General features: G+C 45.4%; 1 protein-coding gene across 1 annotated transcript in view; it reads right to left on the reverse strand.

Annotated features, from left to right (window-relative positions):
* The window catches only part of PKP2 (plakophilin 2), a 78,401-nt gene extending 55,542 nt beyond the window's left edge, over nucleotides 1-22,859 (reverse strand). The window contains exons 1-3 of the mRNA XM_084809462.1: nucleotides 22,475-22,859; nucleotides 5,807-5,919; nucleotides 679-1,367 (exon numbers count right to left, since the gene is read on the reverse strand). Coding sequence (XP_084665588.1) covers nucleotides 679-1,367; nucleotides 5,807-5,919; nucleotides 22,475-22,667 — 995 coding nt within the window. The 5' untranslated portion in view covers nucleotides 22,668-22,859. The remainder of the gene's footprint in view (nucleotides 1-678; nucleotides 1,368-5,806; nucleotides 5,920-22,474) is intronic.
* Nucleotides 22,860-27,925: the final 5,066 nt, after the last annotated feature.

The following is a 27,925-nucleotide window of genomic DNA, read 5'->3' on the forward strand; positions in this document are numbered from 1 at the left end:
AGGGCTATGGTGTGGTGACGGCCATTACCACAGATGGCTTTGAAAAAGCATTGGACAAATTCAGCGGAGGAACAGTGGGATATAAAATGTACTAAACAAAATAACATACGTTATCATATACAGCCCTGTTTTAAGTTTATGCTTCATCGCTGTGAGGTGCACATAAAAACCAGAAGCACATTCTTACACATTGATAGTAATGGCATGCAGTTAAAAATAGGGATGTCCGTCGCTGGGAAATCCAGTTCTTTTTTGACTCGACGGAGCTCCATGGCATGTACGACTCTCTCTGTGTTTACGAGCCAAGCTGTGGGCACTTCCCCAAACTCTGGGAATTATTTTTGCATACTTTTTTCTTCAGGTTCTGAGATCTGTGCAAATTTCCAAGCAATTGGCTGAAGTGGCACAAAGTCAGCTAAATCTGCACAAATTTGGCCATAATTTGTGCACATTGCTTGGAAATATGCGCACATAGCTCAGAAATTCGTACAAATTGCATTACCTGTGAAAAATAGGCAAAAGGCCTGGAAAAATATGTGAACTGGCCCAATGCACTGCAGACTGAGTCAGGCACTGCAGCGGGAACTGGAAGGAAGTCCAGAGGGGCCCAACCTAGGAAAACTTGTGAAACTCCATCCCCCAAATGGATTTCTCTCACATCCCTAGTTAAAAACTTACCCGAGCTGAGATCCGGTGGTGACTACCTTTTCTTGCTCTAAGAAACTGTCTCCTGCTGCAGCTGCCATAGCAGCTGTCATTGCCATCTTCTTCCCACTTACTTCAGCAGTAGCGCTACTGATAGAAGCTTGCTGAGAGGCCTCCCTTGTGCCCTGCGACCTGAAGGTAGTCTGATGCCAGCTGGACCTCAGAGACTCCCTGTGCTGAGATCCAATTTGGGAAGCAATGGGAGTTCTGACCTGTCCCATGGCAGAGCCAGAAGTCAGGTAACCCTCTTTCTCCAGAAGGTTGTTCATGCTCCGACTATTCCTAATGCGCTGATAGATTGGTGCTCCTGGGCTGGTAGGGGAACTGCCATCCACGGTGTCATTAGGAAGCCCAAAGTAGAACTCCCTTTGAATTTTGGATTGTCTGCTTGCAGCATTACGGCTTGTGGAACCAACAATCTCGGAGCGTGCATATCTTGGGGGCATGATGCTGGATCTCTGGTTTCCGCTGTGTCGTATAGCTAGGGCCCTGTTGTAACGCAAGTCATTTTGGAAGTAAGCCAGCTTGTCAGGACTGCCATCAGGAGAAACCTCCAATCTCTTCAAGGGCTGCCTTTGAGATTTCTCTTCCATTGTCCTGTACGAGTTATACGGCAGATTTCTAGGCCCCCAGCCATTTTCATAACCAGCCTGGAAGCCAATCTATTAAACACACAATCAAAAGAAACAGGAAGAACATCATGATAAGGCAGAGATGTGGGGTGGCACATTTCCCTCTCCTATAGGTTTCCACAGTAGAGGCTGTGGCTCCATTGTCAGTCAGAATGAGTCAGAACTCTAAAGGAGCTCTCCAAGGTGCAGAAGGACCTTGCATAGCTCCTTTAGAGTTCTGACTGGTTCTGATTGAAACCCAGAGTGGATTTACCACCCCACTGACATTGGAGCCACCAGCCTCCACTGGGTTTCCATGGAAACTTCCATTTTTTAAAAAATGCATTTTTAAATCAAATTAATCATAAGTGTAATGAAAGGATACAATACAAATTAAATTGAGCAACTAGAATGGATATAATGCTAGCCAAATCTAAAATCAGTTGTAATTAACTTTAGTCTAGTGACCAATCCAAGAAAGAACACGTGTTTATGTGCACTGCTCTTCAGACATGCTAAAATCAGTATGTTAACAGTTTTCAATCCAATATTTCATTGCAATTACTTTTGACTACTGGAAAAAACTTTCACATATTTACATAGCATGAAACAATTTAAATAGTTTTGTTTACTTAATATGTCAAATAAACATTCTAGGTCACATCTCCATCCATTTAGGTCAGTGGAAAGTGGATTCACTATTTTCCAGAAAACCCATATCACTGTGATGATTTGAAAAAAAAGCAAACATATCACTGTGTTTTAATAATTTCCTATTTCCAGACAACAGTATATAAACTAGAATAGTATACAAATAAACAAAGCGGCAGTATAAGAATAAACCTTCTGAAAAGTTGGCTGAAAGTGTCTTGAATTCACAACTACCCCCTAAAATTAAGAAAAGACAAGTATTTAAGGACCTTGTTGGGATGCACATTTCATCTTCTTCGGGGCTACTGAGGAAAAGGCTCTGCTCCCTTCCCCAATAGAGTTTCTCTCATTTAATGAGAGACCTCTATGCAGGACTTCTTCAGAAGTTCTTTAATAGGCAGGTAGGTGAATTTCTGGAGACAGACAGAATGAGAGCGGGAGAGCGAGAGATGTGCTTTGAGATATAAAGGTAAAGGTAAAGGTGTCCCCAGTCAGTCGTGTCCGACTGTAGGGGGTGGTGCTCATCTCCATTTCTAAGCCGAAGAGCCAGCGCTGTCCGAAGACGCTTCTGTGGTCATGTGGCCGGCATGACTGAACACCGAGGTGCACGCAACGCTGTTACCTTTCCCGCCGAAGCGGTACCTATTTATCTACTTGCAATTTCTTGCTTTCGAACTGGCTGTGACAATGGACTGGATGAGGGCTAATAAACTGAAGCTCAATCCAGACAAGACTGAGGTGCTGTTGGTGGGTGGTTCTGCTAACCGGATGGAGGGTGCTCAACCTGTTCTGGATGGGGTTGTAGTCCCCCTGAAGGAGCAGGTCCATAGCCTGGGGGTCTTCCTGGAACTATCTTTGTCACTTGAGGCTCAGGTGGCCTCAGTGGCACGGAGTGCCTTCTACCAACTTTGGTTGGTGGCCCAGCTGTGCCCCTATCTGGACAGGGATAACCTGGCTTCAGTTGTCTATGCTCTGGTAATCTCCAAGTTAGATTACTGCAATGCACTCTACGTGGGGCTGCCTCTGAAGACAGTTCAGAAGCTGCAGCTTATGAAAAATACGGTAATGGGGACCAGAAGGTCCGAACATATAAGACCGATTCTGGCCTGCCTGTACCGGCTGCCTGTATGTTTCCAACCCCAATTCAAGGTGCTGGTTTTAACCTATAAAGCTTTACATGGCTTGGGACCACAATACCTGACAGAGCACCTCTCCTGACATGAACCTACCTGTATACTACACTCAATATCTAAGGCCCTCCTCTGGCTGCCTACTCTGAGGGAAGCTCGGAAGATGGCAACAAGGGAGAGGGCCTTCTCGGTGGTGGCCCCCAAATTATTGGAATTATCTCCCTGACGAGGCCCGCCTGGCACCAACATTGTTATCTTTTCGGCACCAGGTTAAGACCTTTCTCTTCTCCCAGGCATTTGGCAGTTTAAGTTTTAATTCATCCTAGAATGGTGCATGGTTATGGTTGTCTGCTTTGAGATTGCTTGTTGAAGTTGTTTTAGATATATGTTCTTGTATATTGTTCTGTTCATGTTTTTTTTAATGGAATTCGCTTTTAAAATCTGTATATTGTATTTTTAAATGTTTTAATCTTTGTAAACCACCCAGAGAGCTTTGGGTATTGGGTGGTATAGAAATGTAATAAATAAATAAATAAATATTGGCTGCCTAAGATTATCCAGTGAATTCCATGGGTGAGTAGGGATCTGAAGTCCAGTACTCTACCTGCTACACAACACTGCCCAGCCTAGTGCAGTTCCCTCTTTCCTGAACTGCCTATCACTTTCTGCTTTGCCAGTTCCTGGCACAAGTATCCCATCTGTCCAATGGATTGCCGTGATGTGATTAATTGTGAAGGTCATTCTCATGTGGCTGAGTTACCCACTTTCTGAGCCACCACCCAATTGCCAAGGTATTTAAATTGCCTTAAACAAAATTGAAAATGTTGTCTTGGTATTTCCTCATAGGCTTGTATTTCTTTCCCATTCTACCTTCATTCCAGAGTAGCTACTTATTGTTGTAATCTAGCATGAAAACTACATGAAGTAGTTTTTAATTCTGTAGTATGAGAACACTAAGAGCTCTGTTAGGCAGGTGCAACTGATAGTGGAGAAAGGAAGAAGGCAAAGCAAGTAATTAGATAAATTCAGACATTGTAATTAAAAGCTGGGGTGTGCTTAACTTAATCCAAACAAGATGGCTTCAGACTACAGGGTCCATAATGTGTCTGACAAATATAAATAAAGGCAGAATTCCTCTTGGCTCATGTACAATCAAAAGCTCTAGTGTCTGAAAGAAGGATTAGATTCCTTCCTCTTGGTACAGATGTTGTATGTAAGAGTAGTTAGCTCTTTTAAACATTTTTGTTTCTGCTCCAAACTGAGTGAGTAAAATAGTGATTCCTTTTTAATTGTTTTTATTTCAAAAGATTGTCATTACAAAATAATATTCCTTTCTGTCCTATATAATAATATATATTCCAATATAAAATAAATGCAGCTCATTCCCTCCACCCCATAAATGAACTAGGCAACAAACAGTGCAATCCAATACATGTTTACTTCAAATAAGTCCCACTGAGTTCAATGGGGCCGACTTCCAGGTAAGTGGGTTTACAACTGCAGCCTAAGCCAACTTTTCCTGATGGGTTAGACCCAGCCCTAGTCACACTTAGAGTAGACCCACTGAAGTAAGTGGGACTTACATTACAGTCTCATTGATTTTAATGAGTCTACTCCAAGTATGACTAGGTCTGGATCCGACCCAATGAATTTTATCTGTAAGTGATTACTTTGGTTTATAGGACTGTAACAACAGTAAAAGGTATGTGTAGCCTTTAAACTTAAAACTTCAGAAAAACTCAGCAGGCATTCTCAGAACTGAAAACTACGTCAACTAAATCTAATCAAGCCATTATTTGTTGCAGCAAAGCACTTCTGAGGGTGCCTTACGCTCCTGAGGTTAGTCCAAGGAGCACTTGCAGTAGAGGATTTAGTGTTGCAGCCCCTGTGAAACACTTTACCAACTGGCATTAGACAGGCCCCCACAATTCTGACATGTAGGGCACAATCCTATCCAGATAGGCGTCCGCCCCCGAAATCGGAGGTGATTGCCTATCCAATGCAGGGCAGGAGAAGCATGCAGGGGATCGTTCCCTCCGCATTCCTCCTACCCTGCATTTTCGGCTAGACAGCCGATTGCGGCTGTCTAGTTGTGGGTGGGTTGAGCGGGGAAGGAGGCTGCTGTATGACAGATTGGATGCGTCGTACAGGTATTTCCGCCCTCCCCGACCTGGAACGCCCCCAGACATGCCCCTTTTCGGCTGCTCCACGCTCCTCTTGCAAGCGTGGATGGGGCTGTTCCACATTGCCTCCGAGACAGCGTGGAAGTGCGGGGAGGTTGGTTCTCCAGGAACCAACCTCAGAGCACAGGGTTCAAGGTCAGTTCCCCAAAAACCAGATATCCTATGGCCGTCTAGCTGCTGTCTAGCACCCATAGGATTGCTCCCTTAAATGTCTTCTTAAAACTCAACTCTTAACACAGGCTTTCCCTAAAGTGTGACCCAGCCAGCTATGGTTTGTAGCACACATTAGAGCATGGGGTTTTATTGCTGATTAATTTGTATTGGGTTTTTATTGTTATATTTATTGTTGTCTTGAAACCACTGTATTTTATGTTCGCCGCTTTGATACCTCTGTAGAAAGCAGTATATAAATGTGAATAAATAAAAATAATACATCTGAATTCATATATACATCCATATTCATACAACATCCACATAATGTGTGCATCTGTGTGCGTGCGTGTGTATGTACGTTAGTATTCCTCACCTGATGAGAATCGTAATATGAAGTTCTAAGAAAAGGTCTTGAAGCATAGTCCGTTTCAACCGTATCTAGATTATACACACATTCTGGAACACTGGTGGTCCGATGCAGGCTTCCTGGAGAAAGGCATGGGAAATAGGTTTACAGCACACCATAAATGCTAATTCAACTAACATGAAACTTGCTGGTTTAGGATCAGAGGTAAGGCTATCTCGTGTTGGCTCAAGCTTCACAACGCCAGGAAACTGGAAGCTAAGGCTGATACCTTAATAGATGTACCCCATGATCAGTAATTATGTTGTGCAATGTCACAAATTGTGCTTACAGCTTACCATCCATACACCCACATGTTTCCTTGGTCTTTCAGGTCCAAGTTGGAATGGAGGATGGAATGTCTGGGATTAGCAAAGATGATCTATGTTGTCCTGGTCTTGTCTTGTCTTATGAAATGTCTCAGTCTTACTGTATTGCTACAGGAATCCTCCTGTAAGCTGACCCACTCCTGTTTGTTGCTTACATTGGTAAATGGCAGGATGGGTTAAACCAGACTTCACAAACCTGGTGCCCTCCTGATGTGTTAGACTGCATCACAGTGAGGCTCAGATGCTTCATAAGGCAAGACAGGACCAGTGGGTCATCTCTGCTGATCTCAGACACTCCATCTTCCCTATCAGGATTTGGGCCTGGAAGACCAAGGAAAAGTGTGGGTGCATGGAGCATAAACTGTAAGCCAGGACAATTTTTGTCTTCGCAACACATCGTTGCTGATCATGCGGCATACAAAAGGCATCAGCCTTAGGTTCTCATTACTGGATCTGTTTGAAATTTTCCAAAATTTTAGACCTCATTAGGTAGATCAATGAAGCCATGTTTCCAGTTATTAACTCAACAGCTGTCATTTTTATAAGCAATAGAATGTTGAGGCTTATAATAGCAGAACCTTTTTGTTTTTCCAATGTATCTTAACTAAAGGGGTACCCCTGTGCCCCTTTAATACAGCATGCTCAGGTGCCAAGTTATGATAGCCATGTAGCCAAAGCACACACACCAAGGAATGGATACCAGCATGCTCAGGGAAACCCAGGGTAGTACAAAATATCTTTGGGGTGGGGGGAATTTAAGAGTGAACCCATGCCCCCAGACAGCTCACCTGATATGTTTTTAACTGGTGATGCCAAGGATGCACCACATCTGCTCTATCACTGATCTTTGTGGATCCTACCTTCCACAAAGAACTCAGAAGATTTTATCCTTGCTCAGCCTCACCCAATTATACAAGTTTGGTGAAGCTGAGCAAGGCTACCTGGTGAACTTCTTGAGCATTAATTTGAAATCAAATCTCCCTGCTCATGTCTTCCTCTCCATTCTTCACTATGGGTTGTATCCAACTGTTAGTCTAGCTTAAATCCCATTCACTTCAGTGGGTTTACTATAACTAGAGTAGATCCACTGAAATGAATGGGATTTAAGTTAGACCAACACTGCATTCACCCTATACTGCATTTTGAGCTTTGTGCAGATATTACACTTTTGCTGGTTACTCCAGTTTTGCATTCACCATGTCCAAGCAGTAGGAAGTGTAGGCTTGCTTTTTAAATGGGCAGTTTCTTTCAAAAGAGAGCACGCTGCACTGAGACCTGAAGTGTTGCACACACTTGTGACAGCTGAAGAAGCTGATTTCCTCCCCCCATGAATTAAAATCGGAGGGCTTGTGCAATTTTTAAACAGGGGGCAAACTCCAACTACTTGCAAGGGACTTTGCATAACAAAAACCAGGGCCTAGAAGTTCACAGTATGAATTCTTGAACTTAAAAAAGATTGCATCAAAATGTTTAGAACCAGTGAGTGTTCAGAATTAGGCTGCTCTCAATGAACAAGAAATATTAATGTGGTTGTTTTATGTTAACTAGGTCAGTAATAATAAAGCAGAAATACCTTGACTAGTTAGCTAGCTACATGACTGCAAATCCTAGAGATCACCTGGAGGATTTCCACCTAGATGGGTGTTAACAGTAGGCAAGTTCATACCTGCCACAGGTGATCTTTTAAGTCAAGGAAATTGTTCATGCAGGAAAACAACTGCCCACTCTGTATTGCTAGTGCAACTGCATTGATAAAATGCTGCTTATTCTTCCTTTACCACTTCCGTTGATTCCCCCACTCCCGCCCAATTTCCCATGGTTTGGAAACTTTCAGTTACAAACCAAATCAAACAGTACTTCCTTAAGATCTTCCCACCCTGAAGTGGTACCCAGACTGTTTTAAAGGCCACCAGCAAATTCTATAGATTAGAGGAGACATATGGCAGGACTGGGGATTAATGAAACTCCCCATCCATACCTGGAAGGTTAAATAATCCTACAATGGAAGAGGGAGAGAGCACATTTTATCTCCAAAGTCCCTGGAAGGTCAAGTTGTTTGAGCTGTTGTTGTCCTGTCTCCTTGGTTACAATCTGAGTTCTGTCCTAATTTTTTTTTTAAACAATTCTTCCAGTCAGCGTGTTTCACCATAAGGCCCACAGCAAATCAAGTCTGTTGATTAAAATGGATTATTTGTCTCTGCACAATGATGGTTGTGGAACTCTTTGAGATCACAAACACTGGCAGCAATTGCCCTAGATCAGGAGTGGACAACTTGTGGCCCTCCAAATGTTTTGGCCTGAGACTCCCATCATCCTTCACCATTGGCTATGTCGGCTAGGGCTGATGGGAGTCGTAGGTCCAAACATCTGGAGGACCATAAATGGCCCACCACTGCAGATGGTGTTAGCTATAAAGAAGTGGTGAAAGCGGTTATTTGGTCAAAACCTTAAGATAGCCTTCCCCATTATGCTGCCCTCCAGATGTTTCAGACTACCATTCCCATCAGCCCCAGACACCATGGCCAATGGTTGAGGAGGATGTGAGCTGTAGTCCAAAACATCTGGAGGGCATCAAGTTGGGGAAGGCTGCATTCTTGGACCTGGCCAAGAATGTTGTGGTATTTCCCCCACCGGACAATGTGAAAGGAAAAACTGGAAACGTGCATTTCAGGGTAGCTGGCTGTCCAGTCCAGTGGCCTATGAGGCAATGCATGCTGAACACACAGCTATTATTACCACCAACAAGCACCATATGAGGAGGAGCCCTGCCTGGCCTGGTTGCCAGCCACTGTGCATCAGCAGCTGATGAGGAGGGCCTGTTTCATGCACTACAGGTCCTGCAAGTTGCATGCATCTGCCCACAGGCCTCTAATGACCTGTGCAGACAGCAGATGTCATTGATCCAACAGCGGTGCAGGCAAAGAATGCAAAACTTCTAGTGTACAAATTGGGCTCCCACTCCTCCTTGGCATGCTACTCCTGGTTGGCATTTTGTGGCATGTTGTATCTGAGCGCTGAGACTCTGTGCTTATGCTTTATTTTATTTTATTTATTTAAAACATTTGTACCCCACGTGATATCATTAAGATCTCAGGGTGGTGTACAGATAAAATAAATTTAAAAAGTATAGAACAATAATTTCAGCAGCTAAAGACACATTAAACCATTAAACAAGCTAATACCAATTAAAATCTAAAACAGTAGAACAGTTAAAACAGTGTGCTACTTTAGGGAATGCATTTAGCCCTCAAAGGCTTTGGTAAAAAGCCATGTTTTTACTTGGCGCCGAAATGAAACCAATGTACGTGTCAACCGGGCCTCTAAGGGGAGGGCATTCCACAACCGGGGTGCCACAGCAGAGAAGGCCCTCTCCCACATCCCACCATAGTGTATGTCTTGCACTGGTGGGATGCAGAGGACGGCCCCTCCAACAGATCTCACGCCTCAGGGAGGCAGGAGAGAGGTGCTCCCCCCAAAATTAGAGTTTAATTGGTGCTGGTTCCGAGGTTTTTGAGGGCCCTCGGACAAGACACCCTGAGTAGTCTTGCTCCATCAGTGAGTCTACCTTTTCACTGCCATTGTCACCAGCTGCTGTTGCTCTTCCTCCCCTTTCTTGTCATTGCTACCACGGGCTTAGTTTGAGAGGCAGAGAGCCAGCGAGCAAGTAGGCAGGGGCATCTACTGCTCCTCCTTCTCACCACCACCGTTGTCTGGGCCAGAGTGAGAGGCAGGTGAACAAGGACGATGCAGTGGTGAAGAGAAGGAGCAGCTCCACGGGGTTCTTGTCAGTGCGCCCCTGCTAGGTCATGTGCCCTCAGCAGGTGCCCAGCCCTGCCCGCCCTTGATGCCAGCCCTGGAATTCTCACATTCCGTGATTGCAACAGTGAATGGGGGCAGGGTAATAAGCAAGTCCTGTTGACGGGTATAAGACTGTGCTCAGTGTTGCTATTCCTTTGTCCTTCCTACCTTTCTCTGCCCACATCAGATTGTTTCAAGGCATTGTCAGAACACGTATACTCTCCGTATTTCTGCAGCGGCGTCTTTGCCCCTGACCATATGCCTTGCATGTTGTACTGTAGAAGATCAGACAAATCTAGAGCGCCTACATAAAATATGTGCTGTATGTAAACCAAAGCCAAATTCCCAGGCCCTGCCCTTGGGCTTACTACCTGAATAATTGACTAGACGTCTAATGGAAGGAGGCTGGAGGAAAAAGGTAGAGGCATGGGATCTGAGTGAAGAGGTGAACGATTTCACATGGCAAATGAATCATTGTATACCTTGCCTGTTTTATTCACATATAGCCAATGATTAGCAAGCAGAAGATGTCTGCCCACGTCAGAAACAAATATTGCACGTCTGCTGTGATGGCATTTGTGCAACTTCCACTATCAGACTAGAAAGTGATAATTCTTAAGAATGGTTTTGCAGATGATCAGTTGTTGAGATTTCAATTCAAATTTATACAGATTAGGACTGAAAGCATTCATCATCTTAATCGGTGCCTTATCTCGTATAATAAAATCAAAGCTATCCCCTGGGAAGCAGCGCTCAGCTATGATGGTACTGTAAACAGTGGAGGCTGGTGGCTCGGATGTCATTGGGGCAGTAAATCTGCTCTGGGTTTCAGTCAGAACTCTAAAGGAGCTACCCAAGGTACAGAGCCCTTCCAGAAATCAGTGTTTTCACACTTGCCGAGGCTCACCCCCAGAAGCACTATATTGCAGCGGTGTGCAGACCTGGGCTGGTGGAGCGGGGTGTGCATGGACTGGGGCCCAGCAGGACTGGCCGTGTGCACACTGTCCCTATTGGATACTACACTCAGCCTAACTTACCTCACAGGGTTGTTGTGAGGATAAAATGGAGAGGAGGGGGAGCATGTAAACTGCCTTGGGTTCCTTGGCTTCTGGGAGGGGCCATAGCTCAGTGTGACAGAGCACACGCTTTGCATGCAGAAGGTCCCTGGTTCGATTCCTGGCTTCTCCAGATAGGATAAGGAAAGAATCCTGCCTGAAACCCTGGACAGCCACTGCCAGTCAGTGTTGACAATACTGAGCTCGATGGACCAAGGATCTGACTCTGTATAAGGCAGCTTCCTATGTTCCTTGCAAGAGGAAAAGCAGTGGGATATAAATGTAATAACAAAATAAATAAATATATCAATCAAATAATTAAAAAAGCAGCACGAGAGGGGTATAAAACAACTGCGTCCGTTTAAAGATACATCACCCCAGCAGGAAGTTATAGCAGACTGAGGGCATGGCCGAACAGAAACGTCTTGGATGCCCTCCTGATGCTCAGCAGAGAAGGGGCCAAGTGAAGCTCTTTTGGGAGGGAGCCCCAAGCAGACCTCCAAAGGTGGCAAAAAACAAAGCAGGGCCCCTACGAGATGCTGAATGCAGTGCTCAAATCGGCTCATGCAGGAGGAGGAGGTCCTTCAGAAAACCTGGTCCCAAGCAGTGTAGGGCTTTGCAGATAATAACCAGCATTTCGAATTGTGCCGAGAAACAAAGTGGAAGCAAAGGAAAAAGGACTGGTGCAATACATTCTGAAAAGCAAGCCTCAGAAACTGCTCTGGCTGCTGCGTTCTGCGTTCCGCGTCAGATCAGTGGGACATTTCCACGTGGTGGTGGCAGTGCTGTGGGCTACGTGCTCCTGCCAGACATTGCTATGGTGTGGCTGGCAGGGCAGAAGGGACACAAACAGGCGAGGTTCAGACCATCATCTGCTGCCCTTTGGAATCTATCTGGAGGAATGAGTTGGCCACAGCAATCATTGGAAGAGTGTACGTGGAAGAGGAGAGGTGGCTAGAAGCCTTTAGTTGTCAGGGTTGTCAGGATGATTCTACAGAGGGTGGGAGCGGGAGAGGGAGAGATATGACTTCGGGAGACTAGATGGTTGTTGCTGTGACCTTGCTCGACCTCCTTGTTTGCTTCCTCCTGTGTCCCTGCAATACATCCTTAATCTATATGTTTTTATACCCTGAATCTCTAGTGTGCTTTCCTCTGAAGGACACTGGCTCTTAAAAGGCTACCCTGAACCTTCCACGCTTGGGCAAGGTGAGTGCAAAACAGGAGCGCCCAGGAAAGCTGTAAAATCTGACAAAACCTTGAAACGCGGTCAAGCTGACAGAGCGGTAGGACTCAGACCTAGAAAGCTCATTGGGTGGCCTTGGGTAAGATAATGTCTCGCAGCCTCAGCTAACTCACAGGAATGTTGCAAGGACAAAAATGCTGTCCTGCGTTCCATCTAGGAAGGGTGGGATCCACATATCACTCCCTCTAACAGCAAACTTAGGTGGTGAGCGCCAACACAATTGGAGCCAAAACAGGGCCACTGAGAAATGTATCAGCATGCTTAGGGGAACTCTGAGGTTGGCAGAGGTACTTTTTTTTTTTTTTTAAAGCACACAGAAGGAGGCACCCTGCCACCAACAGCATAGTAACTATTGAGTATATTTGGTAGCCATGGAATGTTGAGTCAGCTGGAAAAGAAAAATAGAAAAATGGAAGGGGAATTGAAGAGTGGAATGCTCTACTCGGAAGAAATGGCTGGCTATAACCCTCAACAGGAGCAGTCCTGTTAGGTAGCAGGACATTTTGTAGAAGATTCCACTTGTAGTAAATGATCTTTATATATAGAAGCCTGTTGACAACATTCCATCCTATTCTAATGTGGCCAAGAAAAAGCCCAGAACAGGCGATGGAGATAAGAGCAGGCATGGCCTCAGTGTCTGGGGTTACTGCAATCAGTCACCAGAGGCAGCAAGATATCATAGCTTGCACTTCAGTGGTGTCCCAGAGGGACCTATTTATTTATTTAATTAATTTATATCCCACTTTTTTTCCCTCTAGCAAGGAAGAGGAAAGGCAGTTTTACATGGTCCTTTTCCTCTCAATTTTTATCCTCACAGTAACCCTGTGAGGCAGGCTAGGCTGAGAGTCCATGCCTGGCCCAAAGTCACCCAGTGGGCTTCATGGCCAAGTAGAGATTAGTTCTCCTGAGTCTCAGTCCAACACAGGGAAGGGTATATGTATTTTGCATGTAACTAATATGCATTTTGCGTATTACAAATGAAGTGCCCAATATCCGGAGGGGGGGGGCTGCATATCTCAGGGACCCTTGGGCAGGGTGTAGAGCAGCCTTCCCCAACCTGGTGCCCTCCAGATGTTTTGAGTGTTTCGACCACTACACCACACTGGCAATGCATTTGGGACTCCGGCAGTGAAAATAGAAGCTGCCCTCCTCCACTCCTGGTGCTGGATGGTCCAGCACGCATTGACAGGGATCCTGCAGAGGTTGCAGTGTGCATCTGTGGACACAGAAGACCATACTCAGACATATACACACACACTCTATACCAGCTTCCATAACCTGGTGCCCTCCAGACGTTTTGGATTTCAACTCCTGTCAGTCCTGGCCAATGGTCAGGAATCCTGGCAGCTATAGTTCAAAACATCTGGAGGGCACCAGGTTGGGGAAGACTGCTCTACACCCTGCCCAAGGGTCCCTGAGATATGAAGCCCCCCCCCTCCGGATATTGGGCACTTCGTTTGTAATATGCAAAATGCATATTAGTTACATGCAAAATACATATACCCTTCCCTGTGCACGCCGTTCAACATGTGAAGTCCTGCTTCAGGTACCCCTCGAACCAAAAAGCAGCCAGTAATGGGGCCAAGTGCATCTCCATATTGCTGGAGCAACTTCTGAGAAGGCCTTGCTCTTGGAAGATGCCAGTCTTGCATGGCTAAAAGCAGGGGCTCTTAGGCAGATCTCAAAGTATGAGATGCAGGGTGGGTGGGGTGGGGAGATATATGGGAAGACCCATAACGAACGGAAAGCAGGGTGTTGGCTATTTGTTCATTTAAATAAGTCTTCCCAGTATATGCTAAAAGCAATAAAATAAATAAAGATATTTTATATTTACCCTGTTTTAAGGATAAACCATAAATGAAAACAGGGAGGCAGGACCCCTGCAGCAGACTTCTCAAGAGGTACACCAAATTGTTATTCTGCTCTGTATGTAAGTTCTCTGATCTAACCTAATAATCCCCTGATTAGTTTGGGGGCAGATACCTGGAGACTTTGCTGGCATAGATCTAGATCTAGCAGCAGTTCTGGTTTAGCAAACCTTATCTCAATTCATTTGCAGATTAGTTGCCTGCTTGTAAGGGCTCTGATTTGACTGAGCAGTTGGGTTACCCAAGGTTCAGTTTGGTTAGCTTGGGCTGCTTTGCTTTCTCTCTGGCAAACAGAGCTCTTGGGCAACATCCATTAATTGCTAGTAAGATCTCCTTTGAGATTTCCTAGAAGGTTGACCAATTCCAGTGGGATACTACCCATGTTAGTCTGTTACAGCAAAAGCTCCGAAAAGAGGCTTCTGGCCCCTCCATGACTAATGGAATTATGGTGGCATAAGCTTTTGTGGTCGGTCTGTCTATCTATCTATCTATCTATCTATCTATCTATTTATTTACTGCATTTATATCCCATCTTTTTTTCCTCTTGCAAGGAACCCAAGGCGGCTTACATTATTCTCCTCCTCTCCATTTTATCCTCACAACAACCACCCTGTAAGGTGGGTTGGGCTGAGAGTCTGTGACTGGCCCAAAGTCACCCAGTGAGCTTCCATGGCCGAGTGGCGACTAGAACCCGGATCTCCCAGCTCCCAGTCCAATACTCTTATCACTATACAACACTGTCTAGACTCCTCTACATCTGAGCACGTGTGCTCCGGTCCTTTATTTATTATGCCACAATAAACTGGTTAGTCTTTAAGGTGCCACAAGTTTTCTTCTGTGTTTGCTCAAATGGGAGGTGGGGAGGGGGGATTATTTAGAACAAAGGCTAAGTAGGAAGATTAGATTTCAAAGTGAGAAGGAAGAGAGACTTATCAGTCTTAAAACTGGGTGTCTCCTCTTCAGAGATGGAGAGCTTGTAGGTCTGTCATTAAGGGGCAGACAATAAAGTGTGGCTTATAGCATTGCACAAATGAGAAGCAACGTGTCCTAGAATCTACCAATTTAAAATGATCTGAAGTATTTTAACACCAGGATTTGTCATTAGCCTTTGATTTCTGGAGGCCAGATTTTTCTCTTCTGCTCTCAAATGTCCTCAATAAGTTCTCAACTAGAGATCCACAGTTTCTTTGCTGATATAAAAGCCCAGAAATAGATTTTAAATATGTCCTCCCGTCTCATTCTTCCATCTTTGACTGCATATTTGTGATCAGAACAATAATTCCCCATATGCTGATCCAGCACCTTCCTGTATACAAGCCCATTGTGCCTACATCTATTTGTTCAGTTAGATTTATTGAGGGGCAAAGTTTACAGCAATTGTACATTAACAGATGGGTTTATGTCCCCAGTACACTCACGTCCTAGCTCAGGCATGGCAAATTGCTCACCTTACAAATATCCCAAGTATGCCAGGAAAATCAAGACAGCAATAATGTATTTATATAGCATCCCTTCTACAACCTTTTACACAAAGACAATATAATAAAAAATACAAGGCCACCCACACACCTTTAAAAACCTAATGGCAAACTATTTTCAAAGGGGATGAACTATACATGCAAGAGGATGTGAAGTTGATCTCTTAAAAGCACCAATGATAGTTAACTCTTCAGTTGCCTACTCCTCACGGAATGATGACTGATGAATAATCGTAGCATTTATAGGATTGAAGGACACTGGTATTATTTAGTCTAAAGTTTGGTATGAGGCAGAAACCAGACCAATTTGGACCTCTTCTTCTTTGTTGTGAATATTAAGAAACGGCACAGGTGCAGTGTACCATTGGCCCTTTATGGACATAGGAAGCTATGAAAAAGAGGAACCTGCCAGATACAAAGTCCTTATTTGCTTTGAATGAGTCACAATTCATTTCCATGTAGGGTTCTAAACCACACATTAAACAAACCCAGTTACGGTGTGTGTAGCTAATTTCTAATTGTTGTGAAACGCCCAGAGAGCTTTGGCTATTGGCCAGTATAGAAATGTAATAAATAAATAAATAAATAAAAAAAATATTCAAAAGAGCCCCATGTGTCGGTTGCCATATTGGATGATTGCATACATGTCTGTTCACTGAGTGTGCATGCAGTGTGTAACCCTGTGGCCACAGCTGTATGGCATTCCAACAGTTGTATATACAATGAAACACACACATGTACAGTCATCACATGAGATACACACAATTTCCTACACAGGAATGTCTTCTATGTCGGAAATTTGTCTTGTTTTAAGAAGCCCCAATTGGTATACAGCTCCCTAACATCCAATCTTGCATTTGTGTTTATGCCCATTATATTCTCAAAAGTCCTGGCATTTCAATAATGCAAAATATCCTACACGCCAGCATACTGGAAAAACAAAGTTAGCCAACTGTTGTATAGGTAGAGGGAATGACTGTGAGACTCAGCAGGCCTCAAACATGATTGTCCTTTATATATCACACACAAAACTGAAGAACTTAGCAGACACTCCACCCGCTGTTGCTGCTTCTAATTCTACAAGAGCTGCCAAGGTTCAAAAACAACAAGTAAGCCACGGTACCCCCTAGAATACACAACACCAACAGTGACAAGAGAAAAGCTATTCAGAACAGAACAATGTCCCCGCCAGTCAGTTACAAATGTTTTGTAGGAAAGTTAGAACACCTCTGGAGCTTTCTCCTTTGTAGGTGTGTTTTGGTAGGTGTGTATACATAGGCATCGGTCCAACTTGCAATGCCCTCTCATTGGTTGGCTTCAGATAAAGAGACTTTTGCAGTGATCTTTGCTATGCTGTCAGCAAACAACTGGGCAGAATTTATAGTAAAACCCCAGACACTGTCTAACAATATCCAGGAACATTTCTCCCTCTTCCTCTTTTTTATAATTGAAAATTTCATGGCCAGGATGACACAAGACAGGCAACTTATCTATGCCTTTACTATTAAACTTGGGTATGGAAAAACCAATAGATTATTGCAAGACTGAAAATGCTGTTGAAGATTTCTGATAAGAGTACAGCATTTGTGTACAGCAGCCTCCATCTATATTGAATCATATCTAATAAGATTTCCCACCCCCACACCCCTAGAGTAAGAGGGCAACTGAATGTGCCTTAATAATCCCATCTATGACAGCTGGTTACCAAGTTGTATCCAAAAAGAAAAGCAGTCTCTTGTAAGCACGTAGGCCCCACAGGGCTCACTGCTCATGTGGATTACCAGTCGTGTACAACAACTACCAGCTTCAGATACTTATTCTGTTCTAGTAAAAACAGATTCTTGTACCATCTTGAAGACAAACTAATTTTTGTAGGCATGAACCTATTTCATTAGGTGCAGGATGAAAATGTTGGGACTTGCTCAGTCGAAACATTGCTATTGATTCTTTTGTTACTCTCAGGGTCAATTTTCACCCATAATTCTTGCCTTTATGCAACTAGAATCATAGAAACATAGGGTTGGAAGGGGCCTACAAGACCATCGAGTCCAACCCCCTGCTCAATGCAGGAAGCCTGATTCCCAGGCAGTCTCCCATCCAAATACTAACCAGGGCTGCCTCTGCTTAGCTTCCGAGATCAGACAAGAGAGTTCATATGAAATCCACAATTATTGGGTTGGATCCAGATCTAAGCTGGATCAACTGCACTAGCAGAATTGGAAATCCTTGCCCCTTCCAGCTCCCTGAAAATGCTACAGAGAGAGTAAGGTTATTCTGCTGAATAAGATAACTGGTGGTGTGTGGGGGGAGGGGGGTCCTCCCCAAACAGGATGGAGGGATCTTCCACAATGGAGCCCTTGCTCTCGAGGGAAGTTCCTTCCTCTTGAGGAAAGCAGTTCCTGGATCAAACCCATTATACATTGAAAAACTTGGTAAACTACATGAGATACACCCCACTAACAAGGGTGACATCACAGTGCTTGTCCAACACACACATGCCTCCAAATACATCCGTTGTGAAATGAGCCAATATATAATCTCCTTTATTTAAAACTTTTAATACCCCACCTTTCCATCAAAACGCTCAAGGCAGCTTACAACAACAGTTAATTTTTTTAAAAAAACCTAATAAAAACCACAAGATAAAATATATTATTTAAAAAGATCAGGAAACAGCAGCGAAGTACTCAAAAGCCGGGGTGTTTTAAACATCAATGGTTTAGCAAGCAAAACGCCTACGGAAAGGGGAAAAGTCTCTTGTTAGTGGGCAGAAGGGAGCAAGGTGGGGCCTTCCTCAAAAGGCAGTTGCAAGGTAGGCATGACTAGAGATAAGACTTTCATCCAGATATCACCCAAACACAATCTAGATGTTGGCAGGATACGAAGGAGAACTTCTTCAACAGGTCTTAGTGCACATATGCTTTCCGTCTCTGGCATTAAGTTCTAAACCACACATCAAACAAAGCCAGTTACAGGGCTGTGCAACTAATTTCTAATGAGTCATTAAGGGCACAATCCTATGCATGTTTAGACAGAAAAAAATCCTACAATTTCCAGCACTCCCCAGCCAGCTGGGAATTGTAGTACTTTTTTCTGTCTAAACATGCATAGGATTGCATCTTAAAGACATATATTTGAGGCAGTTATTAAGTAGATATAGTCCTTAAAGTCTCTGTTGTTTATTTGTTTGTTGCTGCCATTTATATTGCCCCTTTCTTCTGAGGAGTTCAAGCGACAAATGGTTTTCTTCCCTCCTCCCAATCTTATCATCAAAGCAACTCTGCAGTGTAGGTTCGGCTGAGAGATAGTGAGTAACACAAGATCACCCAATGACTTTCATAGCTGAGTGGGGATTTGAACCTGGATCCACAACACCACACTGGCTCTCCATGCTTATAACAGCCATCAAAGGGAGAGAGACTAGGAGCTCAATAGAGCTGGGATGGAGCCAAGGACAAAAAGCACATATTTTCTAGCTTGCTGCTATAACCATTCACCAGCCCAGCACAGAACAACCTTGGCAATCCAGGTGCAATCCACAATGTGCTAGTCGCACAGAACACCCAAAAGTCACCACATCCTATACTTGCAACATTCCAAGGCCACACCCACAATCCTAAGTAGTCTATCCCAGCAGCACGCAACCTGGTGTGCACCAGATGTTTGGGGACTGCCATCACCCCTGACCATCACCCATGCTGGCTGGGACTGCTGGGAGTAGTAGCCCAAAAACATCTGGAGGGCACCAGGTTGCAGAAAGCTTTTCTTAAGGTTTTGACCAAGTTGACCATTTTACCACTTATTTATATCTAACACATTCTAGATTCTGGTGCAATTGCTACCAGCACTTGTGATCTCAAAGAATTCCATAACCACTATTGCACATGGACAAATAATCTGCTTTAATCAACTGACTTGATTTGCTGGGGACCTTATGGTGAGACATGCACAGACTGGGACAATTTCTTTAAAAAAGAAATTGGCCTTGCTGACTTGGTCTTATGGGAGTTGTAGCCCACAACATCTGGAAAGCACCACTTTGCCTCCCCCAATAGAAGAATGCCTGCAATATACCTACAGCGTACATAAATAGGTAGCAGGAAGGAGGGAGGGGAAACAATTTAGGGAAGATGCCTTGAGGGCAAGGAGTAAAGATAAGAGGTCTATTTGGATGAGTCAAGCATTGGGCTGGGTCATTCTGATGACTCTCTGGTGAAAGAATTCAGTCACAAGTCACCAGCCCTGGGGGGTGGGGTGGGATGTATCCTATACTATAGTGTCTAGGAAGGAATGTGCACAAAACAGTCCACATGGACAAGGCTGAGTTCTAAAATGAAAGGAGCAGATTTAAGAAGTTGGCTTCAAACTTTTTCTGGTCAGTGAAAGGATATAGATAGCATTTACCTCACCAGTTTGTTGGTAAATTGAGGTACAAGTGGATAATGTGCTTTTCACAGTAAAACATGCTATACGAGTTATGAACGAAGGGCAGCAGCCAGGTTTTCCAGTGAAGAATACACATTGGATAGAGACAGGTAATTATTTACAAGCGGTTCTATGCTCCCAACAGGGCAGACGCAACTATGCCATGGAGGCTGGTGGCTCCGATGTCAGTGGGGCGGTGAATTTGCTCCGGGTTTCAGTCAGAACTCTAAAGGAACCATCTAAGAAGCACCTTGGACAACTCCTTTAGAGTTCTGACTGGTTCTGATGGAAACCCAGAGCGGATTCACTGCCCCACTGACATCGGAGCCTCCTCTGGAACTATTAGGGGAGCAGGTTGCTTGCAGTATCCGGGGCTGATCCTTACATTACAGGAATATAGTTGCCATGCCCACGTGGTCAATGATACTCTGGTAATGTTAGAACTTCAAAATCACAAGGGAAGAAACTGATGATGCAGGTATTCTCAGACCAGTGTTGCCCTGGGGGGCAGGGGGATGGGTTATGGTACAGGAAGTAAAACAAGCTGTTTCTTCCCACAAAACCTCCATGTTCTAATGTTACTGGAGCAGCATGGAATGGAGTCATGGGAAAGAGCAACCACACCACTCCTATAATATTTTTAACTGGTGATTGTATGTTTTTTCCATGCTATTTTATTGTGATTTTATCGTTACTCTAGTCTACTCACCACATCGGACATTTTGTTTTTGTATAGATGGCATTTATAAAATCAACAAATAGCGACCTATAAATGATCTTCCTTGCATGACTAGCTCTATAAAATATGGAGTGTTATGCTTAGGAAGAAAGTAACTGCAATTGTAGACAGTAGCATGAGAAATATGAATGACAGACCAACAATATTAGAGCTCAGGTACTGAATTTGTTATGACACAAGGTGTTTTGTTCAGAACACTATATTATTTAGTGCATGATAAATAGGGGGACTGCTTTTTAATATGTCTGCTCTTACCTCCTTACCGCCTCCTCTTTATTCTTTTTATTCTCTGCCTTTTAAAAATGTAGTTTTGTCTTTTTAATTAAACATTATATACTGCACTGTGGAGCCACTGGGATATCTATGACCTTTGCTCTCCTGTTTTTATATATATTGTGTGCATATATTGGGCAATGAACTTTTGTATTGATTTTTTAAATTGAATATGTACAAAATCACCACAAGAATTTGCCCTTGGCAAAGTGAATTTCACAACTTCTCACAACAGATCAGATGTGTGTGATAGCAGGAAGGTGGTAATATTTGCCTTGGCATGAGGCTGGATGGTTGCATGTGCTGATTATTACCACTGAGTCCCATGCTCAGTAAGCCCTACGTGTATTATAATTTTGAAAAAATATCCACTAGATCTGGAAGACTCCCACTGACCCAAAGTGAAGTCTGTATGTTGCCCTCTGATGTTCTGCACAGACAAAATAAAAAGAGACACCCTGCCTTAATGTCTCTGATAAGAGAGGGGCCCGTAATTCACAGGAATTCGAAAGAGGAAAGATGGGTAGAGGCTGCAGAAGAGACATAAAGCTGAATGCGGAGAAGTAGTTGGAAGTGGAAAGAAAGAACGAAAACGGAGGTAGAGAAAAGAAAAGGGGTCAGTGAAAGAACAGTTCAAAAATATCTGTAAAGCTGCAATAAGTTCCAGTATGCACAACGATTGTACCATAGCTGGGTTTACATGCTGTAATTATAAACACACAACTCGGTCAACACATAAGCATTTTAAAAGTCTGATAGATTTCAGTTCGAGAGATTTAAGGGTGCAATCCTAGGCATATTTAGACCGAAAGAAGTTCTACAAGTCCCAGCATTCTGGCTGCGGAATGCTAGGAGTTGAAGGGCTTTTTTTCCTATCATAAATATGCATAGGATTGCGCCCCAAGTCCGTCTAAATATGCACAGGATTGCGCCCGAAGCCTGCGTCATGCTGCTATCCATCAGATTCTCAAGCGTTCACCTTTGGATAGATCGTGTCCTTTCCCCACTCCAAATGGGGGAGGCAGGGTGGGGAGGGGGCCAGGAGGCGGGAATTCACGAGCTCCCCGTATTACAGGTGGGGCGAGAGTCAAAGCAGGGCTGTAGATCTCAAGATGCTATTTCATTCCCCCCTTTCACCTGTTTGCTTGACGGCGAGGGGAAAGACACTTTCAAAAGAAACACGCGCACACAAACGAGGAAGCAGCGCTGGCCGTAAGGGCAAAGCCCCGGAGCCAGCAGCGGCGCGCCTTCATTCGGCCAACTCGCAGGTCGCAAAGTTTGCCCATTCGGGCGGGCGATCTGCGAGTTGGCTAATGGCGCTTTCCCACGGCAGGGGCCCGGGGGTTTTGCAGAAGGCGAAGTGGGTTCGGAAGTTGGAGGGCGGCGGCAAGGGGCTCCAGGCGGCCGCCCCGCCGCTCCCCGCGACTCACCGTTGCCCCTGCTTTTCCTGGCCAGGGTCTGCTGGACCTGCCGCTGGATGCGGAGCGATTTCTGCGCCTGAGCTCGGCCGCCGGACAGCTTGGCCGGCAGCGCCAGGGTGGAGCTGTCCAGCTCGCCCAGGATCTGCTGGCCCAGGACGGTGCGGATGTAGCCGGCGTCGGGGCCGAGCGCAGGCACGGCCATGGCGGCGGCGGCGGCGGCGAGAGAGCGCGGGCGGCCGTCGGCTGGGCTGGGCGCGGGCGGCGAGACCCGCCGAGGAGCGCGGGGCGGGCTCGGCCGGCTGCGCGAAGCCCCCGCCCCCTGGCGGCGCGCCCGGCCGCCGCGCCTTCCCCGCGGGGACCTGCGGCAGCCGCGCCCGGAGGCCCGCCCGCCAGCGCCGCCCTCCCTCCTCGCGGGCCGGGCGGCGGGCTGGGGCGCGGCGCGCCCCCTTCGGGCAGCCCCTCCCCGGGCGCCGCGCCGCGCCGCGCCGCGCCTTGGAGCCCTTCAGGGCCTTCTTGCCTCAGCGGAAACCTGGTGGGGGGGGCGACCCAGGCGTGGAAGGGCGCCCAGGTGGCGAGCCTGGGCGCGCCTCCTCGGGAGCGGAACCCCGCGCGACGTACCCCGCACTCCGGAGGCGAGTGTGAGCGAGAACCGCGCTTGAGTGTCGAGCGGCATGGGGCGGGGGGGGGGGAGCCCACACAGGTGCGGCCCGGGAAGCCCCCAGCGCGTGCCGCCCTGCCTGGTGTTAGGTTGTCCAAGAATAAAAAGGAGAGGCCGAAGTTTCAAGCCGCCCTCTCCCCGACCTGCTGCCCTCCGGATGTTTTGGACGGCAACTCTCATCGGCCCCAGGCAGCATGGCCAATGGCCAGGAATGCGGGGCGCTGTCGTCCAAAACATCGGGGGAAGGTTGGGAAGGCTGCAGTTCCTTTGAGGGTAAGGAAATGTGCTCTGTACCTGCTCAGGAATATTCTTTTTCATCTGTACCTCTTGTTGTTGTTTATCCGGTCAGTCGCTTCAGACTCTTTGTGACTTCATGGACCAGCCCGCGCCAGAGCTTCCTGTCAGCCGTCGCCACCCCCAGGTCCCCCAAGGTCGAGTCCGTCACCTCCAGAATATCATCCATCCATCTTGCCCTTGGTCAGCCCCTCTTCCTTTTGCCTTCCACTTTCCCTAGCATCAGCATCTTCTCCAGGGTGTCCTGTCTTCTGTAAAACGCCTAGAGAGATTTATTTTATGCAGTGTTAAATACGTACATACATACATACAACTTGATTTTATTCTTCCTCCTCCCAGCTATCATTCCCTCCATCTTCTTCCTTCCACCCCCATGCCCTTGTGTCCTAGAAATTGCTCCCCACAACCCCCCCCCCAAGTTTAGATCTTCTCTGGGGCAGGCCCCTGTCTGCTTTTTGTTACTCTGTAACTACTAGGGAGCTCTTTGGCACAATTCTGCCATGCCGTCTCCCCCACCCATTTTGCTACACACCCTCACCGTCTATCCAACAGCCAGGGCTGCATCTATATGGCACCGCTTTAACCACCCACCCTGTCACAGCTGTGCAGCAACACGGCTTCGAGTCAGCTCCTTCATTTCCGCACCATCAGTTGTCAGCACTCTCGTGATGGTTCGTACTCAAAAGTGTGAGCGCTACGTGTCTAGCCATCGCTCTGAAATGGTGCCTGGAGCGATGTTGGTCCTCCCTCAAGACCCCCCCCACCAGCCCACGGGCACTGAGTCCACAACCATCACGAAGATACAAAGCTGCAAAACTGTGAAAGTGTGATTACATAGATGAAAACAGCCCTCTGTGCCTCTGTAACTGCACAGCTGCGAAGAGATGGGGGGAGTCAAAGGGCATCACAGAGTGATGCCGGCACTACGCATGCCTACAACACGCCCACTGTAAAATGTGAAGTTGGTTTGGGGAAGGAACAGACAGCCTGCAACTGCAAGGGGACCCGCAGCAAACCCCCCAAATTGCAGTAAAACAACTCCTTGGAACTCCACATTTTCCAGGTGAAAACTACGGATGGCTGCAAAGTCGCGACTGTGTCATCTGTCATGAAGGACCTCAACTCACACCAGAGTAAAAGCCTGGTGTAATGGGGCCCAGGAAGGGTTGACTCATTTGCAGATTGAAAGAGTGGATGGTGTCCAGGTGTGGCACCTGTAATAAAAGGCAAAAAGGCGAGAGGAACAAGTTCTGAGTCCCCACACTTCATCCTAAACAAGGATGGCCTCTGTTCTTAAGGCCAAACTACAGGCTATGTGAATTACATAGTGTGTAGCTGAGGCTTGTGTTACATTTTACTTTTGTGTAAGCGCACGTGTTCCTGCTTTGGATTGAGACCAGGGCATTCCGGGAGGGGAGGGTTAAATCTTCCCGTATCCCCTCCCCCTGAATTTGACTCCAATGAAGACTTTTTAAAAACACCCCTCCTTATGGTGTGTGCAGAATTTTGGGAGAAAACGTGTGTAATGTTTAACTCCCCTCTCTGGAGTGCCATTGTCCTGATCCAAATTTAGGCCGTGTGAGCTTAGCTGAGGGTAAAACGTGAGACAAGCCTCAGCTACTCTCTACTAAGCATAATGTGTACTTTGGCTCTTAGGAAGGGTGAAGGGTGTCCTCTATTCATCCATACAAATGCCCTAAAAATATTTAATGAGTTCTTGCTCACCTTTGGTCATAAGAGGAGCCCTACTGGATCAGACAAGAAAGCCATCCTACACATGTATAGGATTGCCTTGTTCATGTCAATTTCATTCCTAAGATTCAAGAAAACTTTTTAAACATGAGCTTAATCTTCCCAAAGTAACATGGATGTAGCTCTTAACACAAAGGTTTAAGATCTTTGTGGATAACGAATTAACGTTCTCATGATGGAGTTACTATTTTCAGCCACGTTGTGATGCAATGCTTTTTACATACTCTGGCATCTGGGGTTTGGTCTGTGACTCAGGACATTTCAGGTAGTCTGGCTTCCTTGGAAGACTTCAATTCTTGCTTCTCCCCCTTCTCCACCCCAGAAGGAATGTGTGTTGAATCAGACAGGTCTAGCCTATATTTCCTTTTCCAACTTGCATTCTAAGAACACCTTCTATATTCTATTTGCCATGCCTGGAATTCTATCCTTTCTTGAGGTTTGCTTATTGTGGGGTTGAGTATGAGTGATCAGGGACATGAACAAAAGAAACTTACGGTCCACTCCCTAATGACCAGGGGTTGTTTTCCTTTAATTTCCCCAAGCTTATCCGTCTTAAATTTTTTCAGTGCTTTAAATTTTTTTTTTGCATTAATGTCCAGTTGTTGGTTTATGCATTGCAGGTCCCTGCCTCTCCTGCTTTTAGACTTCATGTTTGTATTACATGGCTTTTTATGGTTTTAAATTTTTACTGTAAACCTCCAAGAGAACTTTGGTTGTCAGGTGGTATTTAAATATTGCTTTATGTAATCTGCCCAGATAAATTTTGTTACTGGGCAGATCAAAAAGATAATAAATAATACATTTCCTGAGGCCAGGAATTCAGCCAACAGAAGGTGATATGCCTCAGGGCTAGATGAAGGAACAGAGAAATAGCCTGGAGCCAGATTTGCAGCTTGAATTCTGAGAGCAAGAATGTAAGAACTGAAAGTTGGCTGACATCTCGGGGTTCAGGCATTCTCTTCTGAGATGTAGAATTGCTCCCGGTTCCAGGAGTGTTATTTGCTTCCAATATGCTCTCTGTGTATTATTTTATATGCAAATATTATGAAGATAGCCCATGTTTCCAGTGCTGTCTTATCTAAAGCACCCCCCCCCCCGAGTCTTTTTCCTCTTATGTCTTACTACTTGGGAAAGTGGGGAGTGAGTGACAATACATTAGAACTTCTTGAAAAGTCTCAGAGTGTGTTTGTTTATATGTATTCCTTTTACCAGGCAAATTTAAAGAAAGGGGGAGAAGGGGAAATCACATGATTCAGGGCCAAAACATTATTAGATAAGTACAAGGAAAGTACAGGAAAAAATCCACATTTGCAGAAGCAAACACAAAGCCATGTTACAGTTTTCTCCTCCTCCACTCTACCTTCTCAGGATGGGTCTTGGATTGCTAAAGTGCCTTTCATTGTCTGCATACAAGCAAAGGGATGACCCATCACTGCATAATTTGAAACCACCTCAGGGAAATGACCAACCTTCAAAAGATGTCTAAAAGTTTATGAGCAGTTGTTGAGAATGGACAATTATATAATCTTTACTCAACTGGTTGCTACTGGTACTTTCATAAATTCTCAGGTTAATGCAAATCAGGGGACTTTATAGGCCTTCATGGAGGTGGAACACTCCATATTTCCTGCTAGTGTTTTTTTTTTCTTCGTTGACATGATAGCTGTACAAGCAGCATTTCTTAAAATCAACGATGTGCCTTTTTTCTGTTTCTCTTTCAATGGCACTCCCACTGTCCTTTTCTCATTTCACCTCCTGCACATTGATATTGGCCTGGTTTGCATGTAATGACAACCCAGGGTATGGGCTGTTGTTGAATCGTGGGTTGTCATTATGTGTGAACCCTGCACTATAGTTTAACTATGGGTTGTTCACCACGAACAACCCAGGAAAAGAACCCACGGTTTGTTGTTGGGTTGTGAACTCAGGGTTGTTCGTGGTTACCTAAGATGTGTTACCTAAGATTTCGCTCACTTGAAATGGCAGAGCTTGAACCTGGAGCCTTCTGTATGCAAAGTATGTGCTCCACCACTGAGCTATGTTACCTGGAGAATTGCTCACAATGAGGGAGGTGACGGATGGTGTGTCTGGGGAGGGAGCAGACCAGAGGAGTAGCGTCTGCCATTCTAACTGCTTCAGATGAGAATATAGTTTTTACCATGTATCTATTAAGCAGGGTTATATACTGCTTTTCAGAGAAGGCTATCAATGGCTACTAGTCCTGATGGCTATATGCTACCTCCAGTATCAGAGGCAGTATGCCTGTATACACCACTTGCTGGGGAACATGGGCGGGAGGGTGCTGTGGCACTCATGTCCTGCTTGTGGGTTTCCAGTCGACAGCTGGTTGGCCACTGTCAAGTGCTGGACTTGATGGAGCCTTGGTCTGATCCAGCAGGGCTCTCCTTATGTTCATAGTATTTCTATAAATGTTTCAGGAAGTATCCAGACAGCATGACAATCCATGTTTGGAAGCCTTCAATATATCCCTGTACTGCAGACATGAGCTGAGGCACAGACAGACTGACTTGTCTGAGAGCTGATACACAATACCTTTTCCCCCTCAGGCAGAGCCTAAATGGTGCTTCCTGCCCCCATCCTGGCTAGGGCAGACACTTTAAAAACTCTTTCTGCACCATTCAGACACTAATTCCATCCTTCCTCCCTATGGTGCCACCTGAAACAGGTCACTTTGCCCTGTTGTAAAGCGGGGCTGGCCATGTTTCTGACTCACAGATTTAATCATTAACCATCTC

The sequence above is a fragment of the Heloderma suspectum genome, chromosome 7 (genome assembly GCF_057233095.1).
Source record: "Heloderma suspectum isolate Gila_16-S chromosome 7, 16-S_ref, whole genome shotgun sequence".
NCBI lineage: Eukaryota > Metazoa > Chordata > Lepidosauria > Squamata > Helodermatidae > Heloderma > Heloderma suspectum.